The sequence below is a fragment of the Vanellus vanellus genome (assembly GCF_965231255.1).
Source record: "Vanellus vanellus genome assembly, chromosome: 1".
Lineage (NCBI taxonomy): Eukaryota > Metazoa > Chordata > Aves > Charadriiformes > Charadriidae > Vanellus > Vanellus vanellus.
The window spans coordinates 24,877,930-24,900,801 of NC_138905.1; the positions used below are offsets into that span (position 1 = coordinate 24,877,930).

Genomic DNA, 22,872 nt, shown 5'->3' on the forward strand with positions numbered 1-22,872 from the left:
AGGATGTCAGAGTTGTCAGTCAGCTACAATTAATCTTTCCCACAAAGCTATTGAGTATGACAGTAAACATTCATCTTGACCTAAGCCCATTTTGAAAAATTACTTGAAGGCGTATTGCCGAAAAACACACAGGCTGTTTCAGACAGGAACAGCGAGGCCAGTGCCTGTGCTGATTTGCCTTAGGTTCAGATACAAGGTCACAGAGTAGGAGAAACAAGAAAAAAAAAAAATCAGCATATGCTGTATAATGGGATAATTTTAATAACAAAATTGCTCATTCTCATCTCTAAATCACAGAGATTCATTCAGCCAACCTGGAACCTAACCTCCTCCCTCCACAGGTTGTCTTGTGTTTGCACTGGTACTTGGTGATGGATATAGCACATGTACGAAGTTCACTTCTTTGGTTGTCTTCCAAGGAAATACTACATTGAGCAAAGCAAGGGGACGATAGGAGCCAGCACCGCTTTTCTCACCAGTTCTGTCTTGGAAAACCGGTTGGTTCCAATCAGCCTAAAAACAGGTTGCTTACACCCCAAAAAACACCTGCAGCAAAGGGGCAAGAGAGGTCCAGATTAAGGAGTGATGCAGTAAGATTTGATATGGAGCTCCCATGCCAGAAGCATGACCTTGCATGTCATGATAGGAGAGTGAAAAGATGAGGCACTACCATTAAAAAGTACAACTATAGGAAGGCTATCAAGACCACTGGTACAGAAGTGGCTCTTCTCTTGTGTTGTACGCATAACGACCGCAATTCCAGTGCATTTTGCAACAGCTCTACTACTTCAAAAGACCATGAACAACAACAGTTCAAAATTCATCATCATCATCTAATCCTGGTTTTCAGCAAAATGTCGCTAGATGGATTACATGCCAAATTTTGGAAGGTCATTTTGATCATCCTGTTTCAGGAACATCCACTATTTCCTTATCTACTGAGCGCTCAGCACTTCACACATAGCCACATTCTTTTCATGAAACTTTAGAAAAAAATCAGTCTTCTGGCCAGACTTCTGCAGGTAATACGGCAAACGTTTATGCACAAGTGCTATGGCCTGACTGTCATGCTTTCAGTAGAATTCCTGTGACACTCGAGAAAGTTTTTATAAAGTCTGTGCAGTATATGTTTTAAGGAGCTTATCAAAGCCACTAGCACAAAAGTATCCTCAAACAGAAATTACAAAAAACATTGCTGTTTTTATAGTTCATGCACTTATGTGCAAGAACTGCATAAACAACTTATAACCTTTTTAATACTACAGCAATTGGTCTGCAAGTGTCCTTGAAACGTTTGGCCACTGAGCATCTAATCTATCTTGAGTAAGTTTTAAGTCTATCTCATATTTTCTCACATGAACTTTCCATATTTAATAGAATTTCCAAACTCACAGAAGAATTCCCATCAGACTGCTTCTAAGTGAAACACTCGGAAGCAGACATCTGCAATATGTTAGCAATGCATCAAAATTTAAAAAGTGCATTGCTGCTTTAATCTGTTTCAAAAGAACTAATCCTACTTCAGAACCCAGCTATATTAGGCTCAAAAATTCTGCAAGGTTCAGGAATGGATGCAGTCCAGAAGCACTGTGAAAATTGCTTCATTTACAATGAAAAGCTTAGGAAATCCATGAATTTTGGAGGTAATCATATCAGAAAAGATGCACATGGTCTCACCTGCGCACTCTCTGTATTTCTTTCTCTGTTTAAGAGAGAAAAACATCCAGACTCTTTCCTTTCCCAACAGAGGAGGACAGGATTGTCTATGATTTGTTTTATTTTTCACTTCCCAAAGAATATTCCTATGAATAATTAGTGACTGGAAAAACTAAATAACTACAGATACACGACTTTGGAAATAACTTCTCACCAACTGGAGCATTTGGAAGTGTTCTGATTAACAGCATTTTGTTCAAGTAAGATGCTTTTAAGTATGGTTTTAATTGATTATTGATACTTAACTACAGGTGTTTGCAGGGAAAACATTCTGTATGAATAATTATATGATAAGTTCAAAAAAACCCCCAGCCATACCTGTTTCCACTGTGCAGTTTATTCAGTTTCAAATTAGAAAAAAAATTACTAAGTGTTTGACAATTCACATGCATAAACTCAAACATTTCAGCCCAGAAAAGTATTGATTTCTTTCAGTCTTGTATTAAGGCGTTCAGGAATTTCACCTAGGCAGACAAGTATCTGGATTTTTTAAAAAAAGAACCAAAATTGAGAGACTAGCTATAACTCAGTTTTACTTCTGTTAACAAATACAACCAAAGTGAGTCCTGGTAGTACGCAGTTGCATTCTTTATCTTTTCAGTTGTGTATAGCTGATAGGAGTTAAAGTGATTGGGAAAGAGTTATCTTCAGCAAAAGTTTTCTTCAACAGTGTCTTGATTTGGAGTGCTGAATAAGCCATTGTAACGTTATGTCTGCCAGGAAAGATAAAACAAAATGAAAAACTCAACAGCTCCTTGGCAGAGTGTAAAAGGACAACAGAACACCAGCAGGTTAATACAAAGAAAAAACCCCAAACAAACAAAACCCAGAAACGACAGGCTTTTAATTTACACCTTATTAAAAATTCAGTACTTAAAACTCCAAGTTGGTTGTTTTCTGTTGTTTTTTGTTTTTAAATTATATGCATTTTGTATTCTTGAAATATGATGACTGACATCAAGTTCTCTAAGCCACAGATGAACTGTTGGAAAAGCAGAGATTTAAGATGACCATAAAATGAACTGTAAAATCCAGACTGGAATGAAATGCAGGGTGGGAACAAAGGCAGAAATACACGACCAGAAGGAAAGAGAAGGGCAAACATCTGACAAAGAATTAAGAAGCCATTTAGGTCGGTTGTAGGAGTCCAAGGTCTCTGAAAGACATGCAACACTAGACTAAAATTTGATAGCTGAAATTGGTACCCCTCCTGATAAAATTTAATGCATTGGGCTGAAAACTGCAGCAGTTCACAAACTGATTCATGAGCAGATTAGATGTTCTTGCCTCAAGGCAGTAACATCTGTCAGGGAGGTAGGAAGGTTGTCAGGGGGCAGCAACAGCTCTAGCCCTCAAATTTAAATTTGTTGCCACATCTGTCTTAAGTTCAAGACAGCACTCCATGAATATCCTGGCAGACCAGCTTCGGCACTGAGACTGCAGACAAAAGCATCCCAGGGCATCTAAAACAAAGCTAATAACTATATCCTAATCTTCCACAGTCTCTCAGGACACAGAAACTGGCAGCTTTACACCTACACCTCCTGATGAGACCAGTTAGCTAGGCTGCAGTTTGCACTGAAAAATTACTATCATCTCATTTAACTGCATCGACATCAATTAAAAATGCAGAGGAAGAAGACAGCTCCCAGTCTTCTCCTTAACAGCCTAGTAGTTTCATCACTTTAATAAGCTAACTATATTTTCATTATAGTTTTTCGTTATAAATGATATTTTCCAGCCCCTTGATCTCCCTAGGTTCTTGCCAACATCTTTTCAGTTTCTCAAGGTCTTCATCAAAATATGGCACACAGCACTCCAGTAATGCCCGACAGTTCCAAACACACGTGATATAACACATTTGTTACTTCTTTGGGCAAATATTCAGGAACCAGGTTATCCCTTCTAGGCAAAATGTTACACTGGAAGATATTCGACTGATTCTCAGTTAAGATTTGAGTCTTTTTCACTGCTACTCCCAGGACTTCCACAAGTAAACGATCTACATGGTTCTGCATTAGGGATCATTCTTTTCGTTATTTTCCCATTTACAAATTTTAGCATGGTTTTTTTGCATGCTTTTCTCCTCCAGGCCATCCACATAAATGAACCAGGATCAAAACCTACTTTCTCCAGGATCCTTTCAGAAATTAAGCTGGTTTTACCACTTTCTAGTCACAATACCATTTTTGAGATCTTCCACTGCAGCCTTGCCAATCTGATGAGGATCAAGCACTGCATTTCTAAAACCTCAATTGCCTTCACTGCCCTTCATCACCCTTCACCTATGCAGATAGTCCTGACTATGTTGTCTTCCTCAGTCCTTATATCCCAAAGTCTGATCTTCCCCAGTGTAACAGCACATTCTGTGTGTTTCCCTCGCTCAGAGATAGCTGTTGCACCCCAAGCTGCAGCAAAACTAGATCTGTTCTCCTTCCAACCAACGTACCCAAATGCTGTACACCACTTCCAAGGGAAGTCCTCACTGCCTAACACGTCCCTGCACACAGCTGATATCTCTCCCACCCTCTTAAAGCCCAGGCATCATGGCATAGTCTCCTTACCACCTCCACTACCTGGTCCTCTCTGCTTAGGATGGAAATTTCCCCTGCTGCTGGGAGAAACTGGCTTTCCTCCTGTTCCCACTCTCATCATCTCTCATTCAGCTGAGCCCTACAGAGCTGTCCAGTTCTTCTAGCAAGTCTGGCTTCCTCAGGGAGCATCTATGAATATCTACCCAGGCTGTATCCCTCCCATCCAGCACCACTTGTCTTAGCAGTGTGCAGGGTAGAAGGGTGGCAACAGAGGCGGTGTGCCCCCAGGCAACTGTTTCTGCTGGCTCAACCTGTGTTTCACCCCTTTCTCTTGCCCTGTGGAGAGAAGGGGAGAACACAACAGATGAAAGGTACAGGAAAGCGGAGGAAAGTGAGGACAGAGAGAGGAAAGGGCAAAAAGCAAAGCTGAGATGGGAGACAACTTCACTGACTTCAGGATACTCTCCATGCATCTCCAGCAGGACAGAAGCACTAGTCCCTCCGTTTGAGGAACACCACCATACAGCCACATGCATGTTAGGCCTGCTTACAAAGTAAAATCATCTATGGAGCAAAACACTTACCAAAATTTATTAAGTATCACATAATAATTGGAAGACCTTCATATCCAGTTACTATTTTTTCAAAACTAACACAGTTTTTGTGAAGGATTCAACTACTTTGGGTTTTAAAAATGCTTTTCCAAGGTCCCCGTCAAATTAATTTCTTAACTTCTCATGGAACTAAATAATTCTACAAGTGACTTTTAAATTACACATAATTCTATATTAACACTAATACAATTGCATGCAATACTTGCAACAAAATCTTTCCAAGTAAATTGAGATTTTCGGTTATATATTCGAGTTAGATATTCAAATCTCATTAACATTTTTAACATCTGATCCACAGTAGAAAGTATACACTGATGATGCTGTAAGAAAAAGAAGCTTACCGATGTTATCCTTCTCTTTACATGAAATAGAATAGCAACAGATTTCTCTGTCTTGAATAGCTGAAAGGTTTCTGCAGAAAAAAAAAATTATAAAATAAGTAGTGTTACAACTCCACAAACACCAACAACAGGAATTTCTATTAAATTACATGTTTTCTGCTTTTTACTCAGTGGGTTCAAATCTATCCTCAGATATCAAATTTTTAAAATATGCTACTGCACACAAAAACCCCTATCTTTCTTAAAGATTAAAAGGATATAAAGTAATTTCACAGAAATTCACCTTTCTCATGAAGTCAGTGTAATAGTGAACAATAAAAACACAGAAATCCATGAGCTGAAAATAACATTTTGTAGTGGTAAAAAGTAACATTACCATGTCTTAGCATTCACCTTTTACTCTTTTCACTTAGAATTCAGAGTTTTTACCTCCAGTAACTCTTATAATCGAATAACAGCACTCAAATGATCATACCATTAAGCTTCAGGATCTTTGTTAGATTCTTAATTAACTTCTGCCTCTTTCTGGGAATTTCCCTATCCTGAGTTTCTGAGCACTTTGTTATTTTTTCACTTATTTATCCTCACACAAGTGATGCAGCCTGGAGCAGATGGAGAGTGGAGGCATTAAGAAGGAAAGAGTCTTGAGATCACACAAGAGACTCTAATAAAGAAGAGAACTAAATAGTGACTTCCCTGGACTTCAGGAGAGCAGACATGGCCTCTTCAGGGATCTGTTTGGAAGAGTCCCATGGGATAAGGCCCTGTAACAAAGAAGGGCCCAGGAAAGCTGGTTAATATTCAAGGATCATCTCCAAGCTCAAAAGCAGCCATCCTGAGTCCAGACAAAAAAGCGAGGAGGCATAAGTAGATGAACGATGAGCTTCTGGCAGAACCCTCTCACAAAAAGGAAGCACACAGAAGGTGGAAGCAGGGACAGGTAACCTGGGGGGAATAGAGAAACTATGTACAAGCATGCAGTTGGGACAGCCAAAGCCCAACTGAAACTGGATCTCATGAGGGACATCAAAGGTAACAAGAAGGACTTCTAGAATTACCTAAGTGACAAATGGAAGGCAAAGGAAACTGTGGACCCATCACTCAATGAGACAGGGGACCTGGTTACTCAAGGCACGGAAAAGGCAGAAGTACCGAATGACAGCTTTGCCGCCATCTTTACTAGGAAGGTTAGCATTCAGGAATCCCAGGCCCCAGAGACCAGGGGGAAAGTCTGGAGCAAGGAAGTTGTACCCTTGATGGAAGAGGATTGGGTAGAGGAATACATAAGCAAACTGGAAATAGAGAATTCCATGGACCTGATGGGATGCACCTACAAGTGATGAGAGAGCTGGCTGATATCATTGTGAGGCGACTCTTGATAACCTTTGAACAATCATGGCAATGGGGAGACGTGCCTGAAGAGTGGAGGAAAGCAAATGTCACTTTTATCTTCAGAAAGATCAAGAAGGAGAACCCAGGGAACTACACGACTGTCAGCATCACCTTAATCCCTGGGAAGGTGATGGAGCAACTCATGGAAACTCATGGAAACAACTTCCACTCACGTGACAGACAAAAAGGTGATCAGGAGTACTCTGCATGGATTCATAAAGGGGAAATCGTGCTTTGGCAACTCAATAACCTTTTACAATGAAATCTACAGCTTGGTAGATGAGGAGAGAGTGGTGGATATTGTGTACCTTGACTTCAGTAAGGCTTTTGATGCTGTCTTCCAAAGACAAGTTGAGGGAGTATGGGCTGGATTAACAGACAGTGATGGGGACTGAAAACTGGTTGAACAGTCAGGCAATCAGTGACACAAAGGCTAGTGGGAGGCCTCTAATTAGCGGTGTACCCCAGGGATCAATACTGGGTCCAATCCTGTTCAACATCTTCATCAATGATCTGGATGATGGGGCAGAGTGCACCCTCAGCACGCTTGCTGATGACACAAAACTGGGAGGAGTGGCCAATACACCGGAAGGTTGAGCTGCCATCCAGAGGGACCTCCACAGGCTGACGAAATGTGCTGACAGGAACCTCATGCAGTTCAACACGGGGAAGTGCAAAGTCCTGCCCTTGGGGAGGAACACCAATACACGTGGGGGGCTGACCGTCTGGGAAAGCAGCTTTGCAGAAAAGGACCTGGGGGGTCCTCATGAACGCCAAGTTGAACATGACATGATCTAGCAATGTGGCAAAAAAGGCTAATGGGATCCTGGGTTGCATCAGGAGGAGTGTTGCCAGCCGTTTGATGGAGGCAGTCCTTCCCCTCTACTCAGCCCTGGTGAGGCCATACCTGGAGTGCTGTGTCCAGTTCTGGGCTCTCCAGTACAAGAGGGACAATGGAGCTACTGGATAGCTCAGTGAAGAGCTACTAAAATGATAAAGGGACTGGAGCATCCCACATATTAGGAAAGGGTGAGAGAGCTGGAACTGTTCAGCCTAGAGAAGAAAAGGGTCAGGGGGGATCTCAATTTGTACAAATATCTGAAGGGAGGTTGTAAAGAAGATGGAGCCCGATGACAGGACAAGAGGCAATGGGCACAAACTGAAACACAGGAGGGCCCTCTGAATGTAAAGAAACACTTTTACCGCTGAGAGTGACTCAGCACTGGCACAGGTTGTCCAGAGAGGTTGCAGAGTCTCCAGAGTCTGCACGCTTGGAGATACTCAAAAGGCGTCTGGACATGGTCCGGGGCATTGAGCTCCAGGTGGCTCTACTTGAGCAGGTGAGTGGACAGAATGACCTCCAGAGGTCCCTTCCAACCTCAGCCATTATGTGATTCTGTATTTCCTAAGTCCCAGTTTAGTTGCTTGGCCTTTGGACCATCCTTCTATACTGAAACTTCACTTCGCTTCACTTTGCTTGCACTTCCTGCTCATTAAAATTATGTGATTTGAGACACAGAACCCTATACTGCAAAACTATTGCTATACCGGCCATTTTTACAAAACTGTATTTCTTTGCAATTACCCTTACAATGCACCAATTTAAGTTAATTTCAGTAATCCGTAAGTATGTGCTTTGGATACGTGCCAAAAATATCTGAATTGCTTAAATTTACAGACAATAGTTTGAAATGGTTCTGTTCTAATGCCATTTGAGCATTAAACTGCCACTACGATGTACTCTGCAAAGCATAAGTGAGCCTATTACTATCTGCAGCAGTTGTATCCTCTCTGATGGGAAAACAGGATTATCTGAAACAACTTTATACAACCGAAATAATATTCAAGAGAGGTTCAAATCTACTGCAGTCAGTTATCAGCCTAGATTGCTATTTCAACTGCCAGGAGAGCTCGAATTGGAGTATCTGAGAATGTAAAATGGAAGCTGTTATAGCTGGTTATTGCCATAGACTACCAATTTTCTCTTACATATCAAAACAGTTATCAAGCCTTGGAACAGGCTGTCCAAGGAAGTGGTAGAGCCACCATCCCTCGAGGCATTTAAAAGACATGTAGATGTGGTGCTTAAGGATATGGTTTAGTGGTGGACTTGGCAGTGCTAAGTTAATGGTTGGATTCGATGATCTTAAGTGTCTTTTCCAATTTAACCAATTCTACGATTCTATGAATTTCCCAGTGTTTCAGCTTTCTACACAGGCTGCTACTTACAATTTCTCAATTAACTGCTTTTCATCCAGTGCACCTGGGAGGTCTCTTTTATTTCCAAGGACTAACACCTGAAAGAAATAATTCATATTCATGTTAAATCCAGGAGACATTTATTTTTGTCTTTAACCATTTGTTGGCATTATTTTGGAACTTGCAGCCAAATATTTAGAACACGATAGCATACATATTCAAAATGACCAATGACTGTGGGAATGGAAATCCTGCTCCTAGCCAGGGTCAGATGCTGGATGCACACCCTCTGAAAACTGGATCAAATTATTTCTGGGTGTATCAGTATCAGAAGTCTCCTCTGGAAGTGAATCTCTCCATTCTGGATGGCATTATGGGATGGTGTTAGATTGCACTAAGTGGATTCCTTTTGCATGCAACTAAACCTGGAGGAACTAATACGCTAGATGCACTCAAACCACCAACAGACATTCAATCCACAGGACCAGACTAATGTTAATCAAAAGTAGGGCCCCAGAAGTAGAGGTTGCGTCCTCAAGACCCAGACATGATTCTCTCTACAGTTTTGTTCCCCTGCTTCTTAACATTATCTAAACAGCCAGGCATCCAAACCACGTAACACCCAAGCACTAGCCAAATGACCAATTCCATGGTAGAAATCAGAAGGGCAGCCATTAGGAATTAAGTCTGAGAAATGCAGAAAATTTACTAAATAGACGTTGGAACTTCAGAGTTCCTATGCAATACTTAAGGCTTCAAGTATAAATTAAGGTCAGATGAATGGGTTGAGCACATTCTAAGATAAAGTAAGCAATGGAAGGTTTTTCTAATTACGACTGCATTATTGTTTTCCAGATGTGCTACAATTCTGAGTCAAGACTGTCCCATTATTTCCCATGAACCTGGAACACATTAAAACTCATTACTTGCAGTCTCAGATTAATAAAGCTACCTTAAAATCTATAATGTCAAAGCTTCAGTACAATAAATAAAAGGAAGTTCAATACTAGTTACTACATATGAAATAAAAATAAGTAAAAAATATGTTACTGCACCTTTGAAATTACTCTGCTGGTCAGGCTGGGCAATTGGAATGTGATATTATAGCATATAAAAAGAAAGGAACTTAATTAAATACTTCTGAAGATATGAGAGATCTATCATTTCAGGAGGGAAAAGTGTGAAGTAAAACAGGATGTGAAGACAGTACAAAGGACAGACAATGTCACTCGCCATGAATAGCATGACTATAGATTTCTGTAGGATTTGTTCAATATGTACTTAAAATAAAAAAACCCTCAACAATAATAGCAAACCTTATAAAAAAAGATGGAGAGTCACTCGAAAAATTCTCCTTTGAGAGTGGATGTGAGAGAACTTTATTCTCACAGTGATTCCAAGTTGGCTGTCTGTCTACTCATCCTCAGATTACTTTGATCACTTGCACTGGCCAAGTATCCAAATATATGCTTACAAAAAAGGGGACAAGCAAGAGCCGTCAAGTCGTGAGTAACTTCTTCCTCATATGTATGTACCATTGTTTTCTTTCTTATGATCAAAGATATGAACTCCTGCTTACTAGCTCTAAATCGGCAGATTACATTTAATTAAACAACATTAGTCTCCACCTCCATAATTCCTCACTAGAATTTCAGCAGAATATACTATTCTTTGACACTTCCTAATGGAAAACAGATGCATATTTACATTTTTTCCATGCAGTTTAGTTTGAAAAACTAAAAAGTCAAGAAAAATAAAGTCATGACACAGAAAAAGTCAAGCTCCTCTGCAATCTCTGGAAGCAGAGGACGCTATTTGATGTTAGTGCCTGCCAACCTTCAGGAAGATAAATCTCACGTGCCTTAAGATACCGCCAGAAACACAACTGGGTCACTGGTTCAAACCCAGCCAACAAGGGGACTGACTAGAAGTAATTACTGTCTGATAATGCCGCATGTGAAAATGAATTTTTTCCAAATCTGTTCTGACCTTTAAACTAGAAAATGCACAAACATACTGCAGCACTGATAAGATGCCGAGTCCTCTGAAGAAATGTCACAATAATTTTTGTAAGAGCACTCAGTGTATCAAGGCTGCATCGTATTTAAGCTCATATTTTCAAGAGTCCAGAGGAACCATGAGGAATTCATAAGGATTTAGGCTACACTGTCTACATGCTGGTAAGAATAATAATCAAAATACTTACTGGAATTCCATGCAATTGTGGCTTATCTATCAAACTGTGCAGCTCATTCTTTGAAGCTTCTACTTTTTCTAAGTCTGCTGCATCCACCATGTAACTGCAATGGGAATATAGATACTTATGGTATTGTCCATTACTTGCAGAAAGTTGCATTAAAACATCTGAAATGTGACAAATGTGTTCACATTGACAACAGCATTACAACAGTCCTGAGTTGTACAAGCCCTGCATTTATTAATACACTAAGATACAGAATTAAATATGGGCTGTGGGGAAAAAACAGCATGGAAAATGCAATTAATTATACACCCGGGTTGCTGGATGTGCAAAACACACTACTGTTATCATGTTGGGTCTTATGTGACGCAGGTGGACAGGAAGAAAGGCATCTCTATATTAATTATATATATTTTAAAATACGTTTTCTGTGGGCATACACAAGAAAACTTACACAACTGCATTGACTCCTCGGCAATAACGCTCCCACATGCTTCGAAACCTCGGCTGCCCTCCAATGTCCCATACCTGGAAAAGGTAAGAACACCCCGACCCCAAAACTTTTTTGAACTGCACAGTACTAACAGAACAGAACAAAACTCTTACATGCAGCATGCAGGTTGTATTAACAATGCTTAAATGCAGGCAGTTTTTAAAGTATCCTTCCTCAACAGACTGGTCTTCTCAGGCTCGTCCAATCAATGGGGGGGGGGACCAGGCATATTCACAAGGGAAGTCAGTCCTGTGGCCTTAACAGCGCCAACTGTCCATTTGGAGAACTCTACCCTTTCCCACTCACTGCAAGAAAAGTCTTACTCAGATACCAAAGTAAATTCTGCAAATGCATAGCCTAAAACCTAGAAAGAATGGCACAATTGTATGAAAACAATTATGAAGTAGCATTTTTTATGGAGCTAGGGAGACCTGAGTTAAGAAAGCATCAGGGCTTCAGTAGGAAAAAGACAGATACTAAGTAAATAAAGAGTCGGTCAGAGAGCAGATTGAGCCCATGTAAAGGATGATATACTCTAGGGAGCTCCAATACCTCCACAGCTCTTCCATTTGTTCATCAAATGTGCTTTAAAAGACACATGGATTAACTGATCAGAGCCAGAAAGGAAACAGTAGTGTAGGGTAGGCCTGAAGTGATTAATCAGTGAATCTTAAGGAAAGGAAGCTCAAACTCTGCTTGGGATTTTATAAAGCTCAAATCCTGCAAATACTTATGCACGCTATTAGTATCCAGCAATCCCACTGAATTCCTTATCATTAATGGCTAGCACATTATTTTTCTGTACAGGAAATTGCCAAAACTCAGTATTTTTGGTGGATGACAATAATCTTGTTTCAAAACTGGTTTCCAAGATCACAATTATCAGGGAAAAGATGTAATCATGCAGGCAAGGGCTGTGTGATGATGTAGCTGTAGCAGCTACATCTAAAGACAGTTGTGTTACAAGTGACACACCTATTAAAATAATGATGAACACTGAAAAATAAAAGGAATGGATTTGCTCCTATGTCAAAGACAAAAAGTAGTAATTATTTCTTATGTTAATCAGATTTAGCAATCAAAACAGTACATACTGTATACCAGATCTAGGAGGCATAACCATTACAGCAGAAACTCAATTTGGAAGTAACATACACAGAAGCAAATTTTTTAAAGTGTTGTTTTCGTATTTATATTTTATTAATCCAAACATATTAAAACTGCTGTGGCAACAAGACTTGCACAAAAGAGCGAGACTTAATAGATCCCTGGGATAAGGCCTTCTTTGACTACTTTGGACTACCATTTTAATTCCACAAGCCATACATCATGTTTATATATCAATTTATCTATCATTTTCAACATCTTATGTTCATATTTTAGAAAGAAATATTTCCCAATTCACCATTAAAATAATTCCCTGATTGATATCTTACTCTTCCTTCTGGCATAAAATTAGTATATTACCTAACTGTAGATTGCCTTTGAACCCCTTTATAAGACCAAGAATTTACACATTAAAGAGAGTTAAGTGAACTTCTGACCATGAACTGCATATCAATTATTATCTGCACTGACATTTGAAGCGCTGTTTCAAAAGGCTTAATAAAATAAACTTATTTTAAAAGCTTGAAAGAGATGAGTACACAGCTCAGTATCATAGTTAGATGACAAACCACACACCAATGCTAATTATTCCAATATCTCATCAGGCCTTGAAACTATTAGTAACCATCTGGTGCACATCTGTGTGTATGGAAAAAGAAACCAAATTATTTTCTTGGTAGATCAGAGAAGAAAGAAGAGGAAAGAGCACAGGGAAGGCCAGTAGTAAGATTAGATTTTTGGAGATTGACAGCAATTATTCCTGGTAGTCAGAAAAATCTACAAGATTATGTAGCCTGGACTAATCACAAAATAAATAATACAAAATAAAGGAATACTGGTTTTGTCCTTGTTTGATGATACACTTTATCTATACTATATTAAACTGCACTACTGAACAAGTATTGTTCTCATTAGGAGAATCACCTTGAAGCGATGGAAATAAGTAATTTCCAGTCAGTTTCCCTAATAAGGCTTACAGCTATTCATTAAAGTACAACACGAAGGACAGAAGATAGACTAGGTGTTTTTAATAGCGCTTGGGAACCCAATTTACATCAATATATTAAGTTATAATTATCTGAAATAGGGAAATAAATGCATGAAATAAATGAAAAAAAAAATCCTCACCTCTTTGCCTATGAAATTTAAATCGGGCTAGAAGTAACTTTCTAATACTCTTTATTATATTGAATAGCCAATGACAGTTAACTACTTTATTCAAAACACAAATCTCTGCCCCAAATCACTCTCACTGTACATGACTGAACAGACAGAACTGTGAGAATACAAGAAGCAGCCAGGAAGGAAAGGGGAGAGATCTTAGCATTAAAGAAGTTTACTTGCATGAGTCTTGCATGTCTTGTACATCCCCTATTTTTGTATCCCAGTATTTAATACACAGGTAAAAAGTATACTCTGGGTGTGAACTGGGAGAGGCAGGGGACTACACCCTAACAGCAGAATATACGTCTAGCTACAAAAAGAAGTTTTGTTTTGTCTGAGTGTTTTTTTAAAAAGAGACTGGACTTCAAATTGCTCCCATGGCTTTCATTGGTCCCTCAGGAATAAAATTTTCATAGTATTTAAGAGATAATTTTATCCCTAGAAGACCACCTGATTTTAAGAATCAGAAAATGCTTACAGAATGGCCACACCAAACAGAGAAAAAGCTTCTCTGAAACCCAGTACCACTGCCTCACAGGAGATTAAAATCTCAAGGAGTTGTTTAGGCTCAATCTCAGGCATACATCTTATTTCTACTGCATTTTATAGATCACAATTTTATTTGTTCCTGTTTGCTCCTATAGAGTAGCAATTCTTATCATGCTCGCAGGTCTACACTCTCATAAAATAATGCAATGTTTTAATTCGTAAACTAGATTAAATACTGTACTTTGAAATCATCATTTACCACAGTCCTTATACTTACCTCTTAAACCAAATTATTCTACAACAGGAATCTCTCTGGCCATGTCTCTTGTTCAGTTTCTTCATGTGAATCTAAGGTTCCTTAAGACTGCTATGTTTAAGGAGCAAATTTTTTGTACAGAGGGATATCACGACAGTTGAGCAAAAATGCAGCTGGGGAATAGGTTCAAAGGTTTTTGAAAGCTTTCAGTTGAGGAATGAGGAAGATTCACTAACACTCTAGTTGTGTTTCTTTTAATTAGCTTATATTGTGGGAACGCTTGATAGTTAATGAGAAAGTTGCAGGGAAAGTATTTTCTAGATGTCAGTTTTACATGGCTTTTTTTTCAGACATGCTAGGTTGGATATTTCTTGTGGACAGAGATGTGTACAATGACACATTTGTATCTCGATGTCAACACATGGCTTCAGTACCTATGATCTCACGGTAGTCAGTGAAGCCTAGACAGCTACTCAGCTAACCAGACGTAACGTCTTCTCTAGGATGACAGAATTACGCTCTAGGCTTGAACTAGCTTGACTAGAGCTTTTCTGACTATTATTAAAGGAGCTTAACCCTCATTGCAGACATATAGCTGTTTACATTCAGGCATCTTAATTTGCAAGCTGAACCCAACACTACAAATACTTCAACCCAGAAATACATATTTAATAATATTGCTTGGAAGTTGTCCTGGTTTGAGCAACACAAGATCAATTTCTCTTCTAATACTTGGGAAGACTGCACTTTTAGAAGACTCCAGTGTCTAAATTTGTGAAAATATTTACTTTGTAGCTGGCTATGGTGTGTGGGTTTTAAGGTCTCAGTGTTTTCGAGCTTGCCAGGTGCAGGGATGAGTGAGACCTGAGCACTTGACCCAAGCTGGCCAACAGCATTATTTCATACCATGAACATCACATTCAATATAAATTAGAAAGTTTGCAGCAAAGTTCTGTGTCTCCCTTGATGGTTGTGATCCTGAGAACTTCTTGCCCCGCTGCTGGACCCCTGAGCCCTTCCCTTCCTCCCGAAGCCGCAGCACTCAGAGTGTCTGACATTCACTGTCCACTGCTGGGAATGCACAGCTTCCTACTCATGTAATTGGCTGAGTATAATCTTTGCATATTCTGTATTGGTATTGGGATCAATATTGGTTCTTTAGTGCTATTAATGTTAATTTTCTAATCTTACTCTATTAAATCTGATTATACTTCAACCCTCGGGTTTCCTTGTTTTTTCCCCAATTCCCCTCCCCAGGTGGGGAGGGGTCATCGGGTGATAGAATGATTGTCTAAATGACAATAAATAGTTATAGGTTTCTCAAACCATAACAAACTATTCAGAAAATATCAGCCATAAAACCTAACCTGAACAAACAGGTGAGGAAACTCTAAACTCCGAATATTTGGGCAGAGTAAGGTAGCATCAACAACATCCAACACCACATTGTACACAGACAGGTCCATGTATACTGAGATGTGACTAACAAGCTCATGCATGCACAGCAAGCAGTCACAGCATTCGTAGCCAACTCCATGCGTAATGCCAGGGAGTAATTGGAAAACATGGGATTAATTTCTCTCTACTTCAGCCACCTAAAATGTAGGCATCTAATCCAAGTGACTAAAATCTCTCTGTGGCTACTGAAGAGCTCAGAGGATACCCACAGCAGGAAATGATTCCATCTGTCTTACCCACCTCGCCTACCAGGTGAACCATTCTTGCAAAGCGCTCACTGATCTCCACAGAGTCCAGCCAACTGGCTCAGGCTGGCTTCCTCCTTCTCACCTGGCTAAGCTCAGGGGAGACAAATCCTTAATAGTCACCTATTCTAGACTGGAATCTTCAACCAGTAATGTTCAGGTTCCCCATCTAATAAACAGAAAGAATAAAAAGAGCTAAATCAAATAACCTTGAAATTTGTATTAAATTGTCCTGTAGATACAAACTACAGAGCCTTACTTGTAGTACCAGCCATGTAACCTATTATGGAAGTTAGAATACCTTACTACCTTAGAATACTTACTACCTATTATCCTATATTTTGAAACAGTTGCTCTTAAAGCTGAAAAAAAAATTGCCACATGGCTGTATTTTCTGCAGGTAATACTTCCCAGAACACTATGTTCTTTGAAATCAGATTTGGTTCTTTAAAGAATCCTGTTGTCACTCCTCACTAGTAATAAAGTCCAACTTTTAAACATTTTTTGCAACTAGGTATTTTATTTGCAACAGGTAGATTTTAAACAGGACCCAAAAGCAAAGTCTGCTCTCAGAAACCGTTTTCTGAACCTCGTGCTGCTTAGCTCCACCTTGTGTTCTAAGGCAGGACATTACCAGGGAGCCCAGCTTTAGAGATAAGACAGTAACCCTCCCAATCAAGACGTAATACACCTCTAAATAGAAGGAGCCAATCCATTCTAGCCTCAATATTGTGTTCTCCCCAAAGTAGAAAACCCTGATTCTCTGTGACCATGTGCGATCCTTTGTAACCTTCTTTTAATATGATCATGAATCGGTCTCTAGACATCAAGAGATTCTGGTGACAGCAGGCATATAGAGGTTATAAGTTGTAGGCAGAACGTGCATTTGGAAGACTGAGGGCAAGGAGACCAGAGGCAAGGACACTGATGGCTCAAAACGGCTGATTAATAACTACTGTAGCGATTATTAATTTTGCTTGTCCTTGAAGAACATATAACCATGAAAGCAAAAATTAGTATTTGCTCAATAGCAGAAAAAAAGCCAGGAGGATGTGCAACAGTGTGTATGCTGGGAAAAGGTAATCTAATATTGGTAAATTAGACAAGAAAAGGACATCCTCCCACGACAGATTTAACCCCACAGAGAAGCTCCCTGGCACTCTCCTCGTGTGTCCCCCTTGCCCTCTACCTCTCAAGTCTGAGCAATCCTGACAGACTCCCAGCATTTATCAATGAAGCAAAGCTGCTAAGCTAATCAGGGGCAGCATTTATGGTTCCCAGGTGTCCCAACAGGATGTTGGAATAGAACATATGTTTATATAAGCTGCAGATAACTTCAAGCTGGGAGTGGATAAAAAGAAAAGATCAAAATCTTAAAGTATCTGGACCAACTAGAGGGATGGTCTCAAATAAGGCAGCTGAAATTTAACACAAACAAGTTCAGAATGCTACAATTGGATAGAGGGAACCAAATGCACTAGCACAAAATGGATAATAACCAGGCAGAGGTGCAGGACAAAAAGCCCCAGCAGTTCATAAACTAACTACGTGTTTCAACAGTATTGCAGGTCTTAAATCAGCATGTATTAGCAGAATTATCTCATGTACAGTTTTGGAAGCATGTACTGCCCTGTCCTCAGTGTCAGAGAGACTCCAATATTGGTTTTGAGCATCAGTCTATAGAACAGACACAGACAAATTTGAAAAAGTCCAGATGGGAAAAGAAAGGGTGCAAAGAGATTTTGAAAATATGACCTATAGAGGGGAGGGGGGAGCTAAATCATAATGTTCCCCAGGAAATGTCTGCCAGATATAGAAGAGAAGAAAAAAGCAGCTCAATTTGTCATGACAGCAACTCATATCAGATATTAGGAAACAAGCTTTCTAATGCTTAGAATGAAAAAACATTGTACAAAACAAGTGATATTGTAGAACCTTCTTCATGGAAGAACAGATTTTAAGAAACAATTGCCTAAGATATTTGGGTAAATATCTGATTCATTTCAGAGCACAAGTTTGCCCAGTGAAGAAAGGCCCTAGGGGTATTTAAAAGACGTGTTGGTGTGGCACTTAAGGACATGGTTCAGTGGTGGACTTGGCAGTATTAGGTTTACAGCTGGACTCAATGATCTTAAAGGTCTTTTCCAACCAAAATGATTCTGTGATTCTGATTCTGTGATTTGGTTTACATGGTTCCTTGAAATCAACTCTTGGTCCTCATTTTTAGGAGTCCTAACAGTTGCTCTGAATGACTGCTGCGACATTCAACACTCCCTGTTCTGACTCAGGACACTGGCTTCTGGCCCCATGTGTTTGTCCCGACCACTGTAGAGGTTCCTCTCTAATGCATCATCCTGTCTCACACTCTGCAGTGCGCAACTCCCAGGACAGATACAGTCTCAAAGGCTTCTCTTCCCAAACTATCAGATGAGAGAGCACTTTCATACTTAGTTGATCATTGAGTAATTCTGAGCATGCTCCACAGTTATACTCTGACCCACTCTCTAGCCCTCATTTAACTCCTTTTCACAGAATCACAGAACCACTGAGGCTAATGGGCACCTTTTGAGATTGTATAGTCCAACTCGCCCCAGTGAAAGCAGGGTCACCTAGAACAGACTGCTCCAAGGTTGGAGACTCCAGAACCTGCCTGGTCAACCTGTTCCAATGTTCAATTACTCTCACAGTAAAAATGATTTTTTTTACGGTTTAAATGGAATTTCTCATATTTCAGTTTGTGACCATTGCCACTTGTCCTGTCACTGGGCACTACTGAGAAAAGTCTGGCTACATCTTTTGGCTACATTGATGAGACCTCCCTGAGCCATCCCTTCTCTAGGGTAAACAGTCTCAGATATCTCCACATCTCCCCATATGAGAGATGCTCCAGTCCCTTTATCATCTACAGCCCTTGCTGGACTCTCTGCAGTAGCTCCACATCCCTCTTGTCCTGAGGAGTCCAGAATTGGACACGGTATTCCAGGTATGGCCTTACCAGTGCTGAGTAAATGGGAGGGATTGCCTCCCTTGACCTGCTGTCAGAGCTTTTCCTAATGCAGCCCAGGATGCTGTTGGTCTCTCTGCTGCAAATGTAAACTGCTCGCCAATGATCAACTTGGTGTACACCAGAACCCCCAGGTCCGTTTCTGCAAAGCTGCTTTCCAGTCAGTCAGCCTGTAGAGGTACCTGGGGTCGATCCTTCTCAGGTGCAGGACCTTGTACTTTCTTTACCTTCAGAAGGGTGCTATCAGCCCATTTTCTCCAGCCTGTTGAGGTCCCTCTGGATGGCAGCATAACCCTCTGCTGTATCAGCCACTCCTCCCAGTTTTGTATTACCAGCAAACTTGTTGAGGGTCTCACCATCCAGGTGAGACATCATCATCTCAGCTGGTCTCACCATCCAGGTCACTAATGAAGATGTCAAACAATCCCTGGGGTATATCACTAGCAACTGGAATTCCTGCTGTGAACTACAGCCCTTTGGAATCCAGCAGTACAGCTTTTCCTTACACACAACTATCATAAATGACTGGGACATCCCACAAAAATTATTCTTTATAGAAATAACCACTTTGACTTGAAATCAGCCCAGATACAGCACAGCCTTTTCGGCGTGACCCAAGCCATATGGAATAGCCAGTTCCTGCTGAAACACTGGTGGAGCTATAGAGGCAGTACACGACGCATGACATGATGACATAACAGGTAAGATGTTTTTCAATTGCTGCTGGATAGCAGGATGAAGCATTACAAACCAGGAGGATTCTGTTTCTATGAGGATGTTTGGAGACTTGGAAACTCTACTATACAGCATGCCTCCCTCCTCTGGAAAGAAGGATGCTAGAAGAGGAATGCACAAAACCGGGATACTCCTCCTCCTTCTCTGCCACATCAGAGCAGATATCAAGTAGCAAGAAGCTTGGCTTTGCCCTCCATTAGACTGGCCTGCGCTGATCCGGGCTGCAGCTCCCGTGGAAGGACGCTGGCCTCTAGTGGCGACAGCTGGGGTGCCGCAGTCCAACCTCCGCAGCTCCAGTCCCCTGAGCAGCTGCTCACTGCTCCCTCTGGACTGCAATATCCAGGGAGGTGCAGAAACTGGCTGGCGGTGCTATTTTAAGAAAACAAAGTGCAAGGGCAAGGAAGAATGAAGCTGCTGCATTGCCTGTGTGTATGCATGTCTTGTGTTGCTCTATTTCTTTTTCATACCTGAGACTATTCTAAGAACATCACTGCGAGAATCAAAGGTTGATTAGTTGGAACTTCACAATCCTTTAAAATAACAGTTCATGGTGCACATCTTCTGAGGCTCTCAAATTTTGGTTTGTTAAAAGAAATTTTTTAGCTACTGTCTAGCTTATTGAACAGTAAATCTCACCAAAGCAAAAAGACTACCAATGCTAAGCAGAATAGAGAAATCAAATCACCCAGCAAACAACGAAACTTGCTTGGAATTAAACTCCCAAATTATTAATAATTAGATATTTTTTTCCAAGAAAAAAAAAATGACAGCCATCAGTTTTGGTGTGAACTTCATTAAAATAGTTTTAACAGATCCTTAAGTTGTAGTACATTAGGTATTTTGATGCTGGAAATCATACTGTAATTGAGTATCTCGACCACAACCTCAAAGTCCATAAAGCTTCCTGCTTAGATTTTAAATACTGCCTGGTAAAATCTTTCTTCTTTGCTTTCTCTTTTTTCGGAAATAACAGGTGACAGGATTTATTAAATCCATTGACATGCCAAAATTTGACAATTCATGATTAAAGCTGACAGCTTTACGTTTCTGATTATTCTCAACTTTGAAGAGCACATGAAATTGGCATCTTTCTACAAAATGTTTTGGCTTGCATAAATCAGTGTTTTTCTTTCAGTGTGGTTCAGACAAGTACTCATGCACACAGGCATGCTGGTGACCACACTTTTACACACTAGGATTATAGACTAATATGAGAATAAATCTACTGGCTTCTGGAAATAACTGCCAAAATCAGAAGAAAGTAAAGAAGACCATGGGCTCCTTAGTTCTTGTTGCCTTCTGGAATTGTATGGGAACTCTGGATAGAACAGAAACCAGCTAGTGATGCTGCACTAGCACAGTACTTCCTTCTTAGTGGCCTACCCCAAAATATGGCAAAAAAACAGATAAAGGATTAGTATCACCTACTTGTTGGTGTTATAACTTACTTTCCCTAAGGTGATAAGTCTTACTCTTCTGCAATGCCATTTTTTCATTTGATGACTTTTTGACCCAGATCGTTTCTCAGCCTCACTCTTACAGTAAGTTTAATTGATTCTGTTTTGCTGTGTCCCCTGAGACTTCTGAAAAAGGTCAGAAGCAAGATCTACCTGCTTACCATAAAGATCATTCCTGCCACGTTTGAAGGACTTCACAGGTTTAGTAAAATAACACTTTATCCAGGAATTTTAATAATAGCTGACAGTTGGATATCATAATATTTCTATGAGAAAGGTAACCTGATGTGTTGGGATAAAAAGGTTAAAGAAAATTTTACTCTGAACCCTTGTTGATTAGGCTGCAAATAGCTCATCAAAGGATTCTAGCAAGAGGCAACCCCCTCACCATTCTTCAGTCACCAGCTTCCCAACAAATGATGTCATTCTTCTCACAGTAAAATAATTTTGGAAACTTTATCTAGCAATTAGACTGTAAGATTTTAACAGCTTACCTAGATGCAGGAATAGTGACGTACAAGTACTTCATCTTGACAGGCTTTTAAGGAAATAAACACCTATACATAAGAGCCATATTCCCCTACACCTCTTACTTTCACTGTATGCTGCTGTAGCAGAGAGACCATGAGAACTGGTTAAGATAAACCATTTTCCTGTGCAGACTGGCTTCCAAACCAAGTATAGTTTTTGAAAGTAACAGGCACATTAATAATGTTAGCATTATCCCCTTATTCGTAACATCTCTATTATAAAACTATATATAACATGACTTTTGTGATCAAAGCATAAAAAACAGGCATGGTTCCACAGAAACTCACACACCTCCTCCCTGCATGAACTCGATCTTGCAATATGATTTGTGCAGATAACGCCAGTACCAACTTATCAGTCGTTTCCTTCACCTTCTTGAACTATCCTGGCTCAAAAAATACTTTATTTTGAAGACTCTGTCTACTTGCAAATGACTTCTCTTTGCCTAGTTGAATGAACCATCAACAGCTTTCTCATTTTCTTCCACATCTGACAATTCTGTAGCAGCATCAGCATAGCACTCCAACTATCCTTATGCCTTCTCTATATAAACTCTAAATCGTGGCCTTATTGTTTCTATGCAAAAGACAGAAAACAAGGGAACTGAAACAAAATTCCTATTCCTGTGGATTATTTATGAACTATGGTTGAATGTGGTAACTTTTTTATTGACTGTAGCATCTATGGACTGCTTTGATCAGTTTTAAACCTAGGCAGATGCGATGAAAAGTGTGTGAAACTGATGTTTAGGAATAATTGAAATAGAATCCTCTCCTGTATGAGTTAGGAAGCATTGCTAAAGCTCAAGTGGAAGGTACTGTTTCAGTACAAATGTACCCTTCTGAAAGAGAAGGGAAGGCTCAGGCAGGAGGACAAAGAATGCCTGCATGCCTGAAAGAACAAGAGAAAAATACCTCTTTGAATAAATGAAAAAAGA

General features: G+C 40.0%; 1 protein-coding gene across 1 annotated transcript in view; it reads right to left on the bottom strand.

Annotated features, from left to right (window-relative positions):
* Positions 1 to 2,052: 2,052 nt before the first annotated feature.
* LOC309674194 (ADP-ribosylation factor-like protein 8B) overlaps positions 2,053 to 22,872 on the bottom strand; it is a gene marked incomplete at its 5' end in the record, with an annotated part of 28,866 nt that continues 8,046 nt past the window's right edge. The window contains 5 exons of the mRNA XM_082486171.1: positions 2,053 to 2,429; positions 5,206 to 5,276; positions 8,827 to 8,894; positions 11,003 to 11,096; positions 11,451 to 11,524. Coding sequence (XP_082342297.1) covers positions 2,380 to 2,429; positions 5,206 to 5,276; positions 8,827 to 8,894; positions 11,003 to 11,096; positions 11,451 to 11,524 — 357 coding nt within the window. The 3' untranslated portion in view covers positions 2,053 to 2,379. The remainder of the gene's footprint in view (positions 2,430 to 5,205; positions 5,277 to 8,826; positions 8,895 to 11,002; positions 11,097 to 11,450; positions 11,525 to 22,872) is intronic.